A 21,552-nucleotide genomic window follows, 5' to 3' on the forward strand; every position below is an offset into this window, starting at 1 on the left:
CGTGTTAGTCTGTATCTGCAAAAAGAAAAGGAGGACTTGTGGCACCTTAGAGACTAACAAATTTATTTGAGCATAAGCTTTCGTGAGCTACAGCTCACTTCATTGGATGCATACGTTATTCTGCAAGTTGCCTGGGAAAGACCATTTCAGAATTGAAACCTCCATCAAACCAGAACAGATGAAGCCGTCACACTCCTTCACTACTAGTCCAAACCAATGAACAGAATGGTCTGGTTGCCAGATGTCAAGATGCTACTTGAGTGCATTCCCAGAGTTTCACCTCCTTCCTGGTTTCCTTTAACTTCCCATGTGCTCTCCTAGGATTTACAGAGGCCTTTGCGGCCCAGCTCAGGAGCTGTATTACCTGAGGTCAAATAGGAAATGACATACATAGCAGCACATTCTTGGATTAAAAAAAATACAATAATTGTATGCACTGGGGCTCATAAATTGGAAGAATTTAACTGGGGTCACCCAGAAAAATGTGTCAGTTTTGCCCTAAGGAAATCGATACAGTTCCTCAGTATCTGCTGTATTCCCTGTTATGAAGCAATCCTTGGCACTTCATTGTTAAGACTGCAGCTAAATTGCTGTTTAAACATGTATTTTGCGTTCTCTTTAAAATACTAAAGGGCATGCCTTGACAACTGCAAAACCTGAGGTCAAGCTGTTTACTTCTCAACGTCAATTGGCAAGTTTTAAGAATGACTGCCTATTGGAGTATGGCAGTATGGAGTATGGAGTATGGAGTATGGCAGTATGGAGTATGACTGCCTATTGGAGTATGGCAGGCGGTAGTGATTGTCACCAGCAGTGACAATCTAAGTGGCTGATTGGACCTTAATGGTGATGTGCAGACAGCTATACACAACAGTGTACAGCTAGGACTTCAAAAAGAGAAGAACCCCCCTCTAGCCCTTTCGTTACTGATGCTTTTAGAGCCAGGGCAGTCAGAGTAAAGATCATTCAGATCCTGCCGAGTCCCACTGGCCCCAGCAGCACTTTCACTTTCCCTGCTACTTTGTCTTGCCCTTGTCCTAAGACAGCCACCACCATAGCAAAGTTAAGGCCTTGACTAGCCACACACCCATGTAACAGTTTCAAGATGACCACCTGTGGTCACAGTGTGTATAACACTGGTAAACCAGGTGCCAGCTCTTGCCAAGGCTGTTGGTGTCAGCTGAGCACTGACAAATTCATAGCTGGAAACCAGACCAGCTCACCTAAATATTAGTATTGTTCAAGATAGGTGTTAGACTTGCAAGAATGTGTTTAGACTCTATAACATGCTGGTAAGTTGCTGCATGCATACATCTTATTTGTAATATCAGTATCCCGTGCTAAAAGGTAATATGTAAGTTTTGCTACATAATTGTGAAAATGCCTGCTCTGAACTTGTGAACCTAAGCAAGAAGAGTGGTTTCCCCTGCCCGTCAAGAAGGACTATCAAGACTAAATGGGCCATGGTAGGACAAAACCTTTGTTGATTGCCCCTTCCATCCATGAGAAAGTTATGTGCAGGAGCGCTGGCCCCATTGGTTTGAACTCTGAGAAAAGGGCATATAAAGATGCTCACAAGAGGAAATGGTTATCTCTTGGCTGTTTGACTCTCACAAGGGCTGGAGCTGAGGAACAAATGCAGAGATCCCTCAGATTAACCTGGGTTAGCCCTAAAAGACATTCAGTGGACAGATTACTGTCACCTTTTGGAACCAAAGACCGTACCTCATTTGTGCTTATCTGTTGCCGGTTTTAACCTGCACATAACTCATTTCTTTTTTATAGCTGATAAATCTTTTGTTAGTTTATTATAGGATTGGCTACAGCATTGTCTTTGGTGTGAGATCTAAGATACAAATTGATCTGGAGTAAATGACTGGGTCTCTTGGGACTGGAAGCAACCTGAATATTTTGTGATTTTTGGTGTAAGTGACCACTGAGTGACCACTGATCACTGAGTCCAGTTTGCCCGGGGTTGGGGAGATGTAGGGAAGAGGATTATATCTAAAGTAGCCTAAGATAGTAACTAAGAGGAAGTGGGGGGATGGGTGAAGGACCTGACATTTCAGAAGATCTTAATCCAGGTCTGGTTCAAGGATTCTACTTAAAGAACAAATAGTTGTATTTTTCCCCATAAAAGAGTAGTAAAATTTCTGGCCTTGAAGAAAGAATATCTCCTCTGCCTCCCAGGTGGAGAGACTAACTCTCCATATTTTGTCTGGAGGCATATTTCCAGCTCCTTTGGAAGTTTCTGGAAAGTTTTGGAGAGCAATCCATTAACTTTTGCTACTGATGGCAGTTTTTGTCTGCTTTTCAGAAGTCAATGAAATCTTAACGTTTCAAGGTCCAGTCCAGAGATTTTTCAACTCTAGCTATACCTTGGTTTGACATCCTGCTCAGGGCACCCAGAACTGTGATCCACTGTGTTACACCTCTGCCTTAACAAGAGCAAGACAGCTCTTTTGCAGCTGCTAAACTACGTGTAAGCTCCCTTGAAGGGTTCATGTTTAGCTATTCCACCTGGAAGCAGGCAGGGCACACCTTGACTGTTCTGTAGAAGCAATGCACACATTGCTCTATCCAAGGACAAGGGCTAGATATGAACCATGAAAACTTGATTGTTAGGACAGCAACTGCGGGAGGCTTTCTTAGCCTGGGCTCAAGGCCTGAGAACCAGGATTGTAGTATATAAAAGATGCAACTAAGTATATTAATCAACGTCATACATTCCTTTGTGTATCTTTTTGCGGTAGCAGTGTGTAATGCTTAGGGGGGAGAAATATAATAAAAGGAGAAGGTGGAAGGCGGGGGGGCAGAACGCCCATCTCAGCTGACCAGCCTGCTTGCTTGCATAAAGCTGTGTTCTGTCTCATCATTGAACTGCCACAACTGGCGCCCAAACGTGGGGCCCTCAGCACTCACCTCGCCCAGCAAGGGTTTCAGACGCGTCACTCATCCGCTTCGTGGATCCCGGTGAGTATTTTTCATTGTGGTAAGTATGGGAAGCTCCCTCTCTGCTTTGCAAGTGCAACACCGCAATGAGCTGCAGTATTTGCTGCATAAGGCTCAGCATGACTGCCCCGCTCGAGCACTTACTCTCCTGCTACAGGAGGTGCGTGCCCAGTGCCCGTGGTATCCTGAAGCCGGAAGCCTTAAGCTAGCGGACTGGGAGCGATTGGGCCAGACATTGCACGAAGAGCCTCGGGCGCCCGTGCAGGCTTTACATGCCTGGCACCTCTGTCGCGACGCGATACTGCGTGTCACCTCGGATAGGCCCTCTTTCACGAGGCTGGTGCTCTCGCCACACCCGTCGGCTCCTGTAGCCATCCCCGTTGCAGCTATTCCCCCTTCTACTGATGCAACCCAGCGTGTCGCTTCGGAAAGACCCTCTCCCGTACCCACAGCCCCCCCTCTCCCTGCTTTGCCCCCAGTGTCTTCATTACCACCGCCTCCCTTGCCTTCCCCACCGGAGCCAGTGCGTGATCACCCTCCCTCCGTGGGGCCCCATGCTCCGGGGCCCCCCGGAGGGTCATCTGCATCTGCTCAGAAGCTTTCGCTGGTGCAACAAATGGTTCACGCGGCGAAAGCTCGATCAGATCTTACAGCGGAGGAGCTGGCTGATCTGGTCTCAGTTTGCCCGGTGACCTGGCAGAATGATGACCAGGGCAACCCCGTGGGCACCTGGACCACTTTGTCATACTCGGTGGTTAGAGAGGTGAGGAAAGCAATTCGTGAGTTTGGCCTGACTAGCACCTTTGTGCGTGGTCTCGTTGAAGGGATAGGTACTGGGTACTCCCTAATCCCTGAGGATTGGAAAACGCTGCTGCGCATGATGTTATCACCTAGTCAGTATGTTATTTGGCTTAGTGAGTATCGGCAGATGGCAGAACGCCAAGCTCAGGTACATGCAGCGCACGGTATCATTTATGAGCAATTGGCAGGGGAGGGCCCGTTTGCTACTATTCAGATGCAGTCTCAACTCCCTCAGGCCGTCTTCCCCATTATTTCCACCTGTGCCCAGCATGCTTTCAAGAAGGTCCCGGATTCAGGCAAGCCTACCAAAAGCTTTGTCAGTATCCGTCAGGGTGCCTCAGAGTCCTTTTTGGATTTTACCAACAGATTGCATGATGCTATCCTCCGGCAGGTGGATAACACTGAGGCAGCTCACGAGCTCCTGTTAAAATTGGCAGTTGAAAATGCAAACGAGGATTGCCGCCGTGCTCTCCAGGCAGCACAAGCCTCTGGTATTTTAGAGCTCTCAGACATGCTGCGGGCGTGCCAGAACATTGGCACACAAGCCCACAAGGCTGGAGTTCTGGCTGCCGCCCTCAGAAAAACTGGGAAGGAGGGGAAGCGTTGTTACCGCTGTGGTAAGGAGGGTCATTTTCAGCAGGAGTGCCGCTCATCTAAGGCACCAGCCCGACCCTCAAAGAAGTGCCCCAAGTGTGGGAAAGGTTATCACTGGGCTAATCAGTGTCGTAGCGGGTCGGGAAACCGCGCGACGGGTCCCCCCCGAACCCAGGGCCAAACGGGGGTGTTTCCCACTCAGACAACCGCTCCTCTGCCTTAAAATCCATAGACTCTATGAGGGCGGCGACTGCTGGAAGTGCAGGGCTTGATTTGATCATGCAGGAGGACACTGACTTTCGGCTGCCAGGGGAGGTCTGTGCCATACCTACACAGGTGACGGGACCTCTCCCTGCCGGCTTTGTAGGTCTTGTTCTCCCTCGCTCACATGCTGGGAAACAGGGCTTTTTTGTCATTCCAGGGGTCATTGATGCTGATTACACTGGCATTATTAAGGTTCAGGTGTGGACTCATCTTCCACAGTCGCTCCCGCGTGGACGGTCAATTGCACAATTGATTTTAGTCCCCTATCAGGTGCCAGCTGCCGAGGATCGAACTCGGGGCGGAGGCGGCTTTGGATCGACGTTGTCTCACTCGCCGTCTTACAGCGCGTCTTCTCCACTTGTTGCTCTGACAATGTCAGTCCGCCCCTCGAAACCTCAGTTAACACTTCTCTTAAATGATGTTCCTTTTACAGGGCTGGTGGACACTGGAGCTGACGTTACGGTGATTCGTGATCTGGAGTGGCCGGTTAGTTGGCCTACGGTTCCTTCTAAAGAATTGTGGGGGATCGGGGGTAGTAAACCCGGGCACCAAAGTTTGTCTTGGGTCACGGTCTCTAAACCGGGAGGCCGTACCCTTGCTACTATCTGCCCTTTTGTGCTCCCTGTCCACCTCAATATTTGGGGCCGTGATTTACTTACAAAGTTAGACACCACCCTCGATATTAACATCTGATGGCCCAAAACCCTCCCTCACCCACCGTGCCCTCCGCATTACCCTTGGTATGGCAATCCTTAGAGCCCGTATGGATTGACCAGTGGCCCCTCCCTCTAGAAAAGCTAAAAGCACTTCATTCGCTTGTGCAGCAGCATTTGCAAGCACAGCGACTGGAGAGCTCCACTAGTCCCTGGAACACCCCGGTGTTCGTTATTAAGAAAAAATCGGGTGCTTGGCGGCTGTTACATGACTTAAGGGAAATAAATAAACGCATCCAACCTATGGGCCCCTTGCAATTTGGCTTGCCAAATCCAAATTTAATTCCTCAAACCGATCAACTTTGTGTGTTAGATTTAAAAGATTGTTTTTTCACCATCCCCCTTTGCCCTCAAGATCGCGAAAAATTTGCATTTACGGTGCCACAATATAATAATCAGCAACCCTCTCAAAGGTATCAGTGGAAGGTCTTGCCCCAGGGAATGCAAAATAGTCCAACCTTGTGTCAGCTTTTTGTGGATCGGGCCCTTGCCCCTTTCCGTGCCCGGTACCCTTCGCTAAAGGTCTACCATTACATGGATGACATTTTGCTAAGTGGTCCCCGGGTCACGGCACAACAGCTTGAATCTTTATCTCAGATTCTCGGCCAAAATGGCCTGTTAGTGGCACCAGAAAAAATCCAACGCTCTTATCCCTACCACTACCTCGGATATAAGGTTTTACAAACCTATGCTGCTCCGGTTCGTCCGGAATTAATTCTACCTCAACCCCTAACCCTTGTTAAATTGCAACAGATTTTGGGTCATTTAAATTGGATTCGGCCCTACTTTCGTCTCCCCACTTCAATGCTGCAGCCGTTGTTTGAGCTCCTCCGTGGAGCCCGGGCACCGGGTGCAGTTATTGCCATCACTGAAAAGCATACTACCTGCATTCGACAAATCAATGCAGCATTGAGTCAGCAGTTTGTGGACAGACTCCCAGAGGTCCGTCCCTTACGATTGGTTCTTCTTGCCACCCCTCATACGCCAACTGCGGCTCTGTTTGTACCCCGTACAGACACAGCCGTCTTTATTATAGAATGGCTATACCTTTCATCCACCCCTCCTCGAAATATTTATCCGTATTTAGATGCCCTATCTGATCTTGTTCGTAAAGCCCGCCACCGTGCAGTGCAACTCACTGGCACTGATTTAGTTGCCATTGTGCTCCCCTTGTCCCGTACTGAATTTGACTCTTTGTGCCACACCTCCTTGGCCTGGCAGGTTGCTCTTTGTGATTATGTGGGAGAGATTTCTTACAATCCTCCAAAAGATCCTCGGTTGGTCATTACCCAAAAGGTGCCCCTAGTTGTTCATCGTCTTAGCCGCTCTCAACCCATTGTTTCCGCTGTCACTCTTTTTACTGATGGCTCTCCCCACCGAGGTGTAGTCACTTATCAGTTGGGTGACTCCCCTCGTTGGCATTCTCGTTTTACCCTGCCTCAGCGTTCTGCACAGCGTTCAGAATTGGCTGCTGTTATTTTGGCCTTTCAACTTTTTGCTGATTGTCCCTTTAATTTAATCGTGGATACCCATTATGTTTATCAGGTAATTGATCATTTACCCCTTGCCCTCATTACCCCTCAGGTTGATGCAGACCTCCTTCGCCTGTTTTTGTCTTTGCAGCATCTTCTTGCCACTCGTCATTTCCCTTACTTTGTTGCTCATATTCGCAGTCATACCCCTCTGCCTGGGCCACTCACTGAGGGCAATGCACGCGCTGATCGCGCGTTGCGTGGTCAGGTAAATTCCCTTTTTTCTGACCCCATTGAAAGCCATGCCTTTTTTCATCAGTCTGCCTCTGTTTTGGCCCGGCAGTTTCACATTCCTGCTGATCATGCACGTTCCATTGTTCGTTCCTGCCCCCACTGTGCTGCTGCTGCTCCTACTTTTTCTTATGCCGTTAACCCCCGAGGTACCGCAGCAAATCAGCTGTGGCAAATGGATGTTACTCATGTGCCACAATTCCGCCCCTATTCGTTTTTACATGTTTCCGTTGATACTTATTCGGGCTTCCTTTGGGCAACCCCACAACGTGGGGAAGCCACTAACAAAGTTATTCACCATTTGCTGGCCTGCTTTTCTGTTATGGGTCGCCCCTGCCAAATTAAAACAGATAATGCCCCAGCCTACTGCTCTGCAGCCCTCTCCACCTTTTGTGCCCGCTGGGACGTCCGTCTTAAACACGGCATCCCTTATAATTCCACGGGCCAAGCCATTGTTGAACGTGCCAATCGCACACTCAAAACCTTGCTGGATAAACAATTAAAACAAGGGGAGCTGCGTCTCCGAACCTTAGGAGACATTCAACAACAAATGCATATCCTCTTGTTTACTTTAAATAATTTAACATTGAATGCAGATCAGCAGACCCCTGCGGATCGGCATTTTCACAAATCTGAGGTACTGGAAAGACCGCGTGTCTTTTATCGTCAGCTGCCCGATCCACAGTGGCTGGGCCCAGTACCTCTAATCACTTGGGGTCGGGGATATGCTGCTGTGTCTCTCCCTGCAGGACCGTTGTGGGTTCCAGCTCGGTGTGTGCGACCGGCACTTAAACAACATGGCATGGCACCAGGGGCTGACGAATCCCATACCAGAGTTTCAGCTGACCTTGGAGGAGACCGCGTTGCCCCCCGAGTCGACAACGACGGGACGGAAACGGAAGAGGCGTAGTGTCCCAAACCGGCCCTTGACATGGGGAGCAGTAAAAGCATTGGTCGCCGCGGCCCAACGAAGGCTGGCAGCAGATCAACAGCCAGAGACTCCTGAGACTTTGTTTGTGGCGATTCTCGCCCAAATCACTGCTAATTCTGTGATGATTGTGTGCCTTTTGTGCCTGCTATTTCCTGTAGGGGTTGGCTCGGAAGCGCTTCCCCCGCTACGAGCCCGAATGACATATAACATATGGGAAAGATTGGCTTCAATAGCAAATGTTACCCACTTTTGTCTATCTAATTCTGTAGCAGCCGGAGATTTGTTAGGTACATGCCTTATTCCAGTATGTCATCACCCTGAGGAGATGGAGAATAAGACACTGTTCTCTGCTTATGCGAATCTTTCCTCCCAGTACTCTAGCATGGCTAATTGGGGCCCAGCCAACTATACTCTGCCTCGCACGGCTATATCCCTCCACACACCGTACCCGGCCGGGGCTCACAATGTTACTTGTGCGCGTATAGTTAACTGCACTAGTACAAAGGTGCCCTTGGGCTGTCGAAAAATTTCTCAACCCCTTTTAAATTGTTCCTATGCTGTTAATGTTTCATATAATTATGGCCATATCATCCTACCATCAGGATGGTTTTTTACTTGCGGTTCACGCACCTTTAATTATATTCCTGCAAATTTAAGTGATGGCACTCTTTGCTGTCTTAGTAGAATGACCCTTATATTGCCTTTTGCTGGACAAAACCGTAGTAAAAGAAGTGTACCCCTTTCAGATGATTGTATTGCAGATGTTAAGCTTTTTAGTCGTGCTGAGTATACTGCTTTAGCGGCCTCTATTGTTGGGGTCCCCGCGCTTGCCATATATTCAGCCAGAACTTTAAATAACCTGGCATGCTTTGCAGCAAAGGCAATTAATACAACATCCCAGGCTATTGCCTTACTTAACACAGAACAACACGAATTAAGGGATGCAATCTTGGATAACAGAGCAGCCATTGATTTTCTGCTCCTGAAACACCATCTAGGCTGCTCCACATTTCAGCACATGTGTTGCTTTAATTTAACTGATAATAGTCGCTCCATAGAAACTAGACTGGCTGAATTGGCCAATCTTACAACACACATACGCCAAGATCTGGGGTTTGAGGGTTTTTGGAATTGGCTTACAGGTTGGCTGCCCTCTCTAGAATGGCTGCGACAGCTTTTCGGTTATGCTGTGTTTGTGACCATTGGGCTTATTTTTTGCTGCTGCTGTGTACAATGTATTCCTTCCTTGTTAAGACTTTGTGAAATTTCGCCCTGGAAAGCTCCCCAAGTTATGTCCTTGTCTGTCTGGGAGTTAAATAGCATGACAAAACAAATTGACGGCTACAATGAGATGGCCAAATATCATTAAATAAAAAACGGGGGGATGAAGGGTTCATGTTTAGCTATTCCACCTGGAAGCAGGCAGGGCACACCTTGACTGTTCTGTAGAAGCAATGCACACATTGCTCTATCCAAGGACAAGGGCTAGATATGAACCATGAAAACTTGATTGTTAGGACAGCAACTGCGGGAGGCTTTCTTAGCCTGGGCTCAAGGCCTGAGAACCAGGATTGTAGTATATAAAAGATGCAACTAAGTATATTAATCAACGTCATACATTCCTTTGTGTATCTTTTTGCGGTAGCAGTGTGTAATGCTTAGGGGGGAGAAATATAATAAAAGGAGAAGGTGGAAGGCGGGGGGGCAGAACGCCCATCTCAGCTGACCAGCCTGCTTGCTTGCATAAAGCTGTGTTCTGTCTCATCATTGAACTGCCACACTCCCTGACATACCAGCCTGGCCAGCAAATTCTTCAAAACTCTGCCAGTCTGAAGCTTGCCTTGTAAGGAACAAACAACGAATCCCAGTCCTCTTGTTTCTCAGAGACGACTCCCTGAAGTGTCCAATCCCTCTCACTGGATACTCACAGAAATTATTACGTTCGCTGCCTCCAGAGAGACAGAGCCCACACCAGTCTCTTAGGTTAGCTGAAGACTCAGACTTTGCTTTAAATACACAGCACTGAGATGGATTTGTATTAAAACAAGAATACGTTTATTAAAAAAAGAACTGAGATTTAAGTGACACTAAGCAAAAGAAAGAAAGAGGGATCTGAATACAAACAAAACAAAACACACTTTCTAGTGACTAAAACTTAAATCTTAGCAAGTTACAATCTTTGCCTAAGCAGTTTTCTTACTCCCATCAAATTACCAGCATCTCCAGCCCTCCAGATTGTGGACCCAACATTCACAGAATCAAAGGGAGCTGCTATCTTTGTTCCCTAAGTAGTGGATAATGAAAATGCCATTTTGCTCCAGCAAGACATCTACCACTTTGTTGACTTCAAGAAGGCATTTGACAGAGTATGGCACGAAGCTCTCTGGGCAACCATGAAGAATTGCAATGTTGTCTTAAGCTTATTCTTACCATTAAACAACTGTATGCCAAGGCCAGCAGTGCAGTTCTCATCAATGGTACAACAGGAGAGTGGTTTCGCACCACTGTTGGAGTCCGGCAAGGCTCCCTTCTTTCGCCCACACTGTTCAACATCTACTTGGAGTGCATAATGACTGATGCCCTAGAAGATTGCATATGCACAGTCAGCATTGGGGGGCGAACAATCTCAAATCTTCAGTTCGCTGATGACATTGATGGCCTGGCAGGCAGTGAAGATGAACTTGTCAACCTTGTGAAACAATTGGATGAAACCTCCGCAAAATATGGCATGGAAATCAGTGCAGAGAAAACGAAACTGATAACAAACAAACATGATGGGATTAGCTCACATATCACTGCCAGTGGCAAGAGCTGGAGACAGTGAAACAGTTCAAGTATTTGGGGGCAATCATCACTAATGAAGGATCCAAGGCAGAAATTCGGGTAAGAACTGCGCAAACAGCAGCAGCACTGGCAAAGCTAAAGCCAATTTGGAGGAAGAAGACCATCTCCCTGGAATCCAAACTGAAACTGCTGCATGCACTGGTCATCTCCATTTTTTTGTATGCGTGCGAGACATGGACCCTTACGGCAGAACTTGAATGGAAAATACAGGTAGTAGAGATGAGAGGCTTCCGTAAAATCCTGGGCATCTCCTACTTCGACCACGTCACTAATGAAAAGGTCAGCAACATCATCACCCAATATGCTGGGTCATAGGAAGACCTCCTGACGACCGTGAGAAAGTGCAAGCTGAAGTGGTATGGCCACATAACAAGATCATCTGGCCTATCCATGGTCATCCTCCAAGGGACAATATAGGGGAAGAGAAGAAAAGGTAGACAGAAGAGATAGACTGACAGCATAAAAGAGTGGACAGGAATGGACTTCGCAGAGACTCAAGCACTGACACACAATTGTCAGGGATGGAGATAATTGGTTGATTGACCATCAGTGATGGTGCCCCAATGACCAATGCAGTTATGGGAATGATGATGATGACGACATTACCCAAAGTCCATTGTCTCTGTCTCAAGAGCCAGAAAGGATTCCTGGGGTGGTGAGTCTTCCTCCCCCCGGTCCCCTCCCCCTCTCCCCCCCCCCCCAGTGTGCTCATTAAAGGTATGTCTACACTTAAAACGCTACAATGTAGCCACTACCTACACCAACGGGAGAGGGTCACCCATCTGCCTAAGTAATCCACTTCACTGAGAGGCACTAGCTAGGTTGATGGAAGAGTTCTTCTGTGAACCTAGAGCTTTCTATGCCTGGTCAGTATAGCTGTGGCTCTCATGGGGTGTGGATTTTTTTACACCCCTGGGATACATAACTATACCAATATAAGTTCCTAGTGTAGATCGGAACTTAGCCGCTCTTGTTAACTGGTGAGCTTTGTTTATCATAGATATAAATGTACTTTTGTTGTCCTCTGCCAGTAAATCCACATTCCTTTGTTTAGGGCGGGCTGGGTTTATGCACTGACTCCCAAACACATTTTAAGAACATATTTCCAGCACACACATATAAATCTTTGTACACAACCCGTACATACATTATGCAATGATTTTTGGGACCGGCGTGTCACCAGTTTACATATGATACTTTACATGACAATTTTTAGATACATACTAAGATGACAGAGTGTTAGGGGCAATGAGCGTATCAGGCCTGATCTGAGTCACAGTATGGTGGGCTCTCTGGCAGTTGACATTGAGAGGGTCCCAGGGTCACACTTGGAACCAAAAAGTAAAGGGCAGCGATAGGTTGGGCCAGGTGGCCTTTTCCTAAAATTGTCAACATGTGTCACTTATGTTCCTTAAAGGGCCAGCTCATCAAGTGACAATATGTTATAAACCCAATTCCTAGTCATGGGTCTTCCAGTCTCATATAACTTCTGTTCTTTTCACCATAAAAGAAATTGATGAAAGTACTATTCTCAATCCTCAGTTGTTCTACTGTTTTTTATATGTTACATTTGAATTCAATAAATGGATCACCTCTTCCATGCTGCTTTATCAACTAGAGAGGGCCAATGGCCTGGCCATGTAAAATAAAACATACAAGAGGAAATACCATAAAAATAGCTCAGTGCACCCAATACCAACTGATCGTATCCTTTGGTTTTAGAGCAGGAGGCATACACACAGTTTGGCACTTCCACTAACCACTCAAAGATCAAGAGCAAAAATTTAACCTATGTTACGCTGCACTCCAATAAAGTGTCTGTGCTCCACTTTTATAACTGCATTAACCTTTCCTTGTGGGGATTCACCAGCAGGACTGCCCAAGTTATGGAAAGTTCCAAAGAAAACTCTAGAGCAGGGGTGGGCAAACTTTTTGGCCTGAGAGCCACATCGGGGTTCTGAAACTGTACAGAGGGTTGGGTAGGGAAGGCTGTGCCTCCCCAAACAGCCTGGCCCCTGCCCGAATCTGCCCCCTCCCACTTCCCACCCCCTGACTGCCCCCCTCAGAACTCCTAACCCATTCAACCCCCCCTGCTCCTTGTCACCTGACCGCCCCCTCCCGGGACCCCCCACCCTTAACCGCCCCCCCCGGACCCCACCCCCAATCTAACCCCCCCTGCTCCCTGTCCCCTGACTGCCCCAACCCCCATCCACACCCCTGCCCCCTGACAGGCCCCCTGGGACTCCCATGCCTATCCAACCTCCACTGTTCCACGTCTCCTGACCGCCCCACCCCAGAACCTCCGCCCCATCCAATCGCCCCCTGCTCCCTGTCCCCTGACTGCCCTCCAGGACCCTCTGCCCCTTATCCACCCCACTCCCTCTCCCACCCTCTTACCATGCCACTCAGAGCACCAGGACTGGCAGCCGCACCACCCGATCGGAGCCAGCCACACCGCTGCACTGCCTGGCAGGAGTTCGCAGCCCTGCCACCCAGAGTGGTGGTGGCACGGCGAGCTGAGGCTGCACAGGAGGGGGACAGCAAGGGAGGGGCCAGGGGCTAACCTCCCCGGTGGGAGCTCAAGGGCCGAGCAGGACAGTCCTGCAGGCTGGATGCGGCCTTCAGGCTGTAGTTTGCCCACCTCTGCTCTACAGGATCAGATCTGAAACCACTTAGCTATGCATGCTCCCATCACCAGTAAAAGTTAGTTACATTGTGTGTTATACTGCAAATGGATAGACTGATACTAACATGAAAACAGGCCATTAATTAGAACCCTATAATATTAATTAAAGAGAGGAGGAAGGTGCCAAGAAGAAATGGAGAAACAAAAGGAATCCACATCTACCTTTCCATTAAAAGAATGACATTTTAATGGGCAACTTTAATTACCGACTTGTTGGTGTGAAGAATTGGCAGCAGTGATTCTGGTTTTGAATCTTGTGCTATTCACATACTTTTTCACTCAGTGTTTGGCAACTGTCTTTCCTCAGGAGACCTTGGATAGTTCATGAGAAAATGTTCCTCCCCAGGCTGAGAAATGACTTGCACTAAATTGATCTGCACAATTAGAACTGATGCTTCCATTCATTTCAGTGCAAGGTTATTTCATAAAGAAAGATTTAGCACTGATAATTAGGAGAAATTTCAAGTGTGCAGGATCCCATCTTTAGCCTGCAATCATCTATCTAACTGGGATTTTGTGAGGTCAGATTAAAGGATGAAGCCTGTCATATCATAGCACCTTACCAGAAGATTGTTTCAAACCTTGCATTGCTTTTTGTAAACAAGACTGACATCTGGAAGCAATTTTTCCAAACATCTCTCCAAGAGTCACTTCATATATTGTAGCTCAGAGACCTCCAGTGGCTATTTAAATGTATGCCGGAGAAGTCCAGATTTCCCAGGTGATAGATAGTGGGCAATGAGGACAGTCTTCTAACTCATATATATGCACACCTACACACACAATGTAACAAGTAGCCCATTGCAATACTCGTATTAGAAATGTGACTAAGGAATTCTGGCAAAGAGGGCTTCCACTACTTCTTCATACAATGATGAAGGAGTGTAGAGGAAGCAGCACCTTCTCTTCTTCATTGCAAGTGTCACATTTAAAAGTACTGACCCAGTACGGTGGGAAGTGGTATGAGTTCTTGCAGCACCGGAGAGGTCACAGGATGTTCAGTGCTCTTCCTGTCTCAGCTACAGTGAAAAGAAACCTTGAAAAGTGGGTGAGACTAGATTGTGCCCCTGCAATGTGCCAGCCAGCACAGCTAAACTGATGCACAAGGTCGATAACCTGTGTCATGTAGAGGTCTGGTGCAGATTGCTTCCTCCTAGACCAAATCAGGAAACCAGGGACCAGAGTGTAACTCTGAGTCCCTTACTCAGGGCTTGTGGTATAACCATGGTCTAGCCCATAGTCAGCAGGAGTTCTCTTGGAAGTACAGTGAAAATGCTCCCTACTGCCTCTTCCCCAGCTACTTTCAACATAGGAAGAAAAGGGGCAAGTTCAGAACCCCATGTGACAGTACATTACTACTAGCCCTCAATTGCTGGCTAAAAGAAGTAATATTTTAAGGACACCATGTAAAGAGCAAGACAACAGATGGATTTCAATCCATCAAGACTGGTGATAAAAAATTATCTGAATGCCTAAAAAATTATCTGAATGCCTGCTTCCTGCAGAGACTAACACAGAAATGTATGTGCAAAAGTGACAGGAATGAGTGTAAGAAGATACAGAGTTATATGAAGGACATTGCTACTGTGGGGAGGAAGGCAGAGATGCAAGTCCATAGCACTGGTGTATGTTCTCACGTAGGCTGCTGAGGACTGTTTGAAATCATCAGGAATCTAGAGAATTATTAACTTAAGTGAAGGAGGAGAGACTGCCAAGCATAGATAGTAAAGGGGATAATAAAGTAGTTCACAAAATCATTATATAGTCCCTGTATCCTGCCACTTTCTACAGGGAAAACAGGTACAAAAATGATTTTTAAATAAGTGCAACATACATAAGCCTGAGCTATGTGGGGATCCAAGAGTGGCATAGCCAGGAGTGCTGCAAGTCAGGGTTGGAGTACGGTGGCTGAACCGCAGTGGGTCCAGGACTGGAATACAAGGTCCATTACAGATCAACATTGACATGGTGGGATAAAGTTGAGATGTGAGGGATGGGAAGCTTGCATGTCATCTGTCTGCATTCTACCCGGGTGTAGCTATTTGTATCCATTCCACATTTGCAGGAGTACTAGAATTCATCCCTTCCCAAGTGGTTGATATAATAGCCTTGGCTTAGCATTCTTTGGGGACTAGGACATAAATGCTCTCCTGCTAACTTTAGGTGGAATAAGGAAAGGGGCACTAACAAGATCAAGGCCTTTCCTAGTGATTGGGTGTTTTTCTGCAGCACATGCTGAGAATGGACCAGGTAATATAGAGCTGTTGACATTTGGCATTTTTCATTTGTTCATTATTACTAGGGACTTTTGCATGAAAACAGGATCTTTGTTTCATAGAAGCTCATCTTTATATGATACTTACTCCCCTTACTCAGAATGCTGTGTTTATGGTATCACAAAGCCAGCAACAGAAAGGATCAGTGCTACCTTTTTAATCTGATCCTCAGAAAATCTCCAAGCTCCTAGGAAAGCACAAAATAAAAAGGAAGTTTGGATCAGTCTCCTCTCAGTCACTTAATTTAGCACTGACCACAAAAACAGGGTGGTATAAAATCAGCACTCTATAGGGATCTAGATCATAGGACAGATTTTCAGCCACCCTCCAAAACTGTCTGCAAAGTTTGCAAATTTGCTTAGACATGTCAAGTTACATGCACTAATCTGGATTTGGCACAACCGGGTGCACATGTGGAAAGCAGAAGACAGCGAAACAACATGGCTCTAGAAACTTTCGGGATTTGTGTCATGGGAAACAGCAGAAAGAGAAATCAAACAAAACATTTTGGATCTAATTCTCATAGCTCTGAAGCTTGTGCAGTCATTTAGACCAGTGCAAAGGGATTGCAACCTGGGTGTAGAACACTACCTCATTCTGAGTTAGTAGGGTTCCTGTATTGCACTGGTATAAATGACCTTGGCGGTGTATGGCTGTGGAGAATCAGACCCCATCCCACCAACTGAAATAAAGATGCCAAAGAACTCAGCATTACAGAGTTTTTATACAAGCCCCAGAATGGAAGCTCAGTGCAGCTTGGAGCACCCACCCTTGATCATCTTTACTGATGTCTAAGTAGGTGGCCTCTGAATGAGCCAGTTTGCTTCTATGGAGATACCCTTTCAGGGAGAAACTAAGGAAGATGAGTGCATCTGAGTATGCAAGATGGCAGCTGGAGACTGTTTTCCTAGCTGACATGCCCCACTCCATGTGATGTGGAAGGACAATGCAAAGGTCTGGCCTGTCTGCTGGAGGCATAAGGCAAGTAATCAAAATGGGTGATTGTAAGTGTGGCAGTCTAGCACGGGATTAAGTAGAGGATGAAGCAGTCTCCAGGGACAGGTGTTATTGTTTGAGTTCCTATATAATATAACAGGCAAGCTTAGGCATGTGAACTAGGAGCAGAGCAAAGGTGAACTGCAATGACAAGGAAACTGAGGTTTGCCCAGGCTCATTAAGGGAGAAATTGTAAAATTTGGTAGGCAACAAGCTTGACTTACCTTTCTGTAATTATAACTCTCAGTGAAGTGCATGTCATTCCTTATGGAGAGGAAGATTTAGTCAAAACAAGCATAAAACAAACAAACAAAGTGCTCTCCTTTCTAAAAAAAACATCCCCAAACAATCCAACGCCAGTAACCCAAGACCCAGGATGTGTAATCCTGCAAAACAAACCAGTCAGAGTGTAACCCAGAACTCAGAGGAACCCTGTTCCAATCTACAGCTCGATCTGAGATCAATTAGAGGTGTTGTGGTAGGATGATACATTTAAACGTGTGGCTGTAGGAAATGAGTGAAACCATCCATCAGCCTGAAAAACAAAGAAGTTGCCTGACAAATGGGGCCATCAACAGCAAACAGGTTTTGGTGTAACAAGGACAGTTTCAGAGAGGTGTTAAGTGAAGTTTCAAACAATAGATTTAATGTTTACACTGAACACTTCACCAGGTTCAACGGATTTTTAAAAAGGATTGCAAATTAATTGGAAACCATCTGAAAGGCTGTCCTGTCCAGAAGCTGCATTCAATAATGGATGCAAATGGAACAGGGGGTAGAGAAGCAGAAACAATGATATGCTTACTCTAAGAAGCTGTGTTTGGAAAACAGCCTGTACACTGGTACCACAAAAGACCGTTAGCCACTGATATCAATGGCAAAATGCCCACTGACTTTACTAGGGCCAGGATTTCATCCCTCATATCTCAGACAGTAATAGGGACGTTTTCACACCTGAACATCAAGGGGAGAGACACAGTGTAAATACAGGGTGTAAACCCAAGGGAAGGACAATGGGAGAATTTTTCATTGACATAGCAACTGTCACAATAAAGCAGCAGTTTCCTTACTCGACTCAACAGACTGTAACTAAGATTTCATCCTGTCTAGCAAGAGAATGTTACATCTTAGACTAGACAGGAATTATCCCACTTACCTTATTACTGTGCTCTTCTCCTTATGCCCTAATTTCTAAAGGTAACAAGGCCCTTAATTAAGCTAATACAGAATTTACTGTGATTTGGGACACTGTTGGAAGACAGGATACTGTCTTCCATTTGTTTGTTTTAAACCCACTGCCTATTAATTTTATTGGGTGATACCCTAGTTCTTGTGTTATGTGAAGGAGTAAATAACACTTCCTTATTCACTTTCTCCACACCAGTCAAGATTGTATAGACCTCTATCATATCCCTCCTTAGACACCTCTTTTCCAAGATGAAAATTCCCAGTTGTTTTAATTTTGCCTCATACAGAAGCTGTTCTATACCCCTAGTCATTTTTGTTGCCCTTCTCTGTACCTTTTCCAATTCTAATATATCTTTTCTGAGATGGGGCAACCACTTCTGCACACAGTATTCAAGATGAGGGCATACTGTGGATTTATATAGATTTATATATATATTTTCTGTTTTATTATCTATCCCTTTCGTAATGGTTCCTAATATTCTGTTAGCTTTTTTGACTGCTACTGCACATTGAGTGGATGTTTTTAAGAGAACTATTCACAATGACTCCAAGATTTCTTTCTTGAGTGGTAACAGCTAATTTAGACCCCATCATTTTGTATATATAATTAGGATTATGTTTTCCAATGTGCATTACTTTGCATTTATCAACATTTAATTTCATCTGCCATTTTGTTGCCCAGTCACCCAGTTTTGTGAGATCCCTTTGTGACTCTTCCCAGTCTCCTTTGGACTTAACGATCTTGAGTAATTTTGTATCACCGCAAATTTTGCCACCTCACCATTTACCCCTTTTTCCAGATCATGTATGAATATGTTGAACAGCACTGGTCCCAACACAGACCCCTAGGGGACACCACTGTTTACCTCTGTCTATTCTGAAAAGTGATACTTTATTCCTACCCTTTGTTTCCTATCTTTTAACCAGTTACTGATCCACAAGAGGACCTTCCCTTTTATCCCATGAGTTCTTACTTTGGTTAAGAGCCTTTGGTGAGGGTTTCTGAAGTCTAAGTACACTATATCCACTGGATCACCCTTGTCCACATGTTTGTTGACCCCATCAAAGAATTCTAATAAATTGGTGAGTCATGACTTCCCTTTATAAAAGGCAGGTTGACTCTTCCGCAACAAATCATATTAATCTATGTGTCTGATAATTCTGTTCTTTATTACAATTTTAACCAGTTTGCCTGGTACTGAAGTTAGCCTTACCGGCCTGTAATTACTGGGATGATCTCTGGAGCCATTTTAAAAAATTGGTGTCACATTAGCTATCCTCTAGTCATTTGGCACAGAAGCTGATTTAAATAATAGGTTACATATCACAGCAACACTCAGTACCTGCCTAGAATACCTGGTCAGAGTCATGGGAATGGCATACAGAAACCCTAAGGATTAAGTCGGGGGATAGGCGATAGAGGGCTGAAAGGTGACACGGTGCAATAAAAATAAACCAATGTAATCAAACAACCATGGACAACCCTACAATAACAAACCAGTGTATGAACAATTAAGACCTCATAATGAGTGATGGAAACCACAAACACACCAACAAACTGGTACAGCTGATGGCAATGGAGGGGAGACACTTCAGTTTTGAGCATTTAGAAGTGTTGTTAGTATTGATGAAGAAAAAAACAAATGAAAAAAGATGAGAAGTTCTTTTGATGGTGTCCTCTGAACCTCTCCATCCCCCTTGGGAATTTGACATTCACCTGACTTGATGAACCAAGAGCTTTACTTTATACCTCCTTCATTTAGACTTTTTTTTTTTAGTTACTTTGCATACTTGGCTTTGAAGTGCCACTTCAGTACTTTGGAGAGCAGATGACCCAGGAGCAGTGAAATAACAGAGGCCTTTATTTTTTCATGTTACATTATGTTTGCCCCCAGTGGCTCAGTATTGGAGCATATGAACTTGTCTCCATCCTCCAGTGCAGTTTCTCTCCCAGATACTCTGTCTCAGGGTGACCCCAACTGGGCTTAAAAGAATGCACCAAGGCTTAGGGGAAAGGAGACTGGGTGAGTCGGAGACCTGGTGAGATAGAGCTGCCTGAGAAAGACAGAAAAGGGCAGGTGAGAGCAACATTATGATGAAATATACACTTTCAGCAATACAAGCAGAGCAGTATAATTATGGGACCATAGAAATTAGAGATGAGTAAGACTTATTACCCTCACCACACACACATATTAATGCAGGATTGTTTCTTCCAGACCTTTCCCTCTTCCGTGTGACACCCTTTAGATACACGTAGACTCTTTGGTTAAGCTATACAGCTTTAGTTCTTTCTTTATATATCAAAACCTCATGCCCCTTACATTTTCTCCCCACTTCTCTGAATTACCTCCAATTTTTGACATTTTTCTGATACCGAGGATTGCAGAATTACAGAGCTAAATTATCCTGTTACCCCAGGGTCAAACTTTATACAGGAATGACTTTGCACACCTGCAGTGAAGGCTTATATTTGTTGTCCTCACCATGTGGTACCACAAGTTCCCGGTGGGTTCACTATGGCAAACAAGAAGACAGAGAGGCAGTCACTGAATCACCAAGTCCTCTGTAGCAAGGAGTTAAAATGCACTATAAGAAGCCAACTAGCCCAGCTGAACCCACTGGCAGATTTTAGATCTTAGAGAGCTTGATCTCTCTTTATTATTGTTACTCTTTCAAGAGTGAATTTATTAATACTGGCAAAAGGTGCCAGGCCTGAATATTGAGGTCCATAATGGGAAGCAAGTGCAAAGTGTAAGCTCCTACCTCTGAGCTCGTCATAGGTCATTCTTGACCTGTCTGAGTCTGCTAACCAGTGTGACAACTAGGTGTCACCTGTAATAATGGGGGGTTTTTTTCAGACAAGTAGCTGTTTCTGGGAACTGAATAGAGTTCGCTATCTCACTTCACAAAGGGCACCAAACAGGAATCAAATGGTAACAGAGAACAGTCAAATGACCACCATTTGGCAAGTCAGATCAGCATTTTTAGTGAAAGTATTCATATCACATTACTGATCTTCCTAACAAACCAATTATATCCACTGTTTTTCTGCCATGGTAGGAAGGGTTCAAAGGGTGCACATTTCCCATTTTAACCAGAGCAGCAAGAAGCTTACAGTGTACACTACAGAAAATTACAGGCCTTGAACTCCATTCACATCCCGTTTAGAGCCACAACCATACAAGTCTATTATAGTTTGTGCACAGAAACCTTCATCATAATCTTCAGTGGATACCTACAAGTTAACATAGCTCACGGGTGTTTGCTGTAGTGGCCTTCAGGGTGATGTGGATAGAGGGGCAGCTGCCTTAACAGGGTAAAAATCAAGTAGGTGTTCACAAGTAGCTGAAATGGTGCATGTGGGTGATTAACACAGATTTTAATCTGGGATGTCTAACCTCAGAATACTTGCTCAGCACAGTATGTTGCAGTTTGTTTGGAGAGAGAAAAAAGTACCAGGAGGTTCCAGAAAAGGCTTAGTAACTGATCGATATGCTTGGACTTTGCTTCTCTACAAAAGAAAAAGGACACTAAACTTTCT

The 21,552-nt window shown here is 45.6% G+C and overlaps 1 protein-coding gene across 2 annotated transcripts; it reads left to right on the top strand.

The window, feature by feature from the left end:
• The first annotated feature begins 740 nt into the window (after positions 1 to 740).
• On the top strand, positions 741 to 9,766 carry LOC142072805 (uncharacterized). Of its 2 annotated transcripts, none has more exons than XM_075130897.1 (2): positions 741 to 3,715; positions 7,837 to 9,766. In XM_075130897.1, the coding sequence occupies exons 1-2, from the start codon at positions 2,999 to 3,001 to the stop codon at positions 9,385 to 9,387; spliced, it is 2,268 nt and encodes a 755-aa protein (XP_074986998.1). In that variant the 5' UTR covers positions 741 to 2,998; the 3' UTR covers positions 9,388 to 9,766. The 2 variants fall into 2 exon arrangements, with proteins under 2 accessions (XP_074986998.1, XP_074986999.1); XM_075130898.1 differs by having other exon boundaries at positions 3,622 to 5,097.
• Positions 9,767 to 21,552: the final 11,786 nt, after the last annotated feature.

This window comes from Caretta caretta, chromosome 7 (assembly GCF_965140235.1).
Source record: "Caretta caretta isolate rCarCar2 chromosome 7, rCarCar1.hap1, whole genome shotgun sequence".
In the NCBI taxonomy this organism is placed as follows: Eukaryota; Metazoa; Chordata; order Testudines; family Cheloniidae; genus Caretta; species Caretta caretta.

What these genes read in the sequence shown, in the direction of transcription:
- LOC142072805 (XM_075130897.1), top strand. Translation starts at nt 2,999, where the DNA reads ATGGGAAGCTCCCTCTCTGCTTTGCAAGTGCAACACCGCAATGAGCTG. An exon ending in CATACTCGGTGGTTAGAGAG is followed by an intron (nt 3,716 to 7,836) that starts GTGAGGAAAGCA and finishes CTCTCCCTGCAG; the next exon opens with GACCGTTGTGGGTTCCAGCT.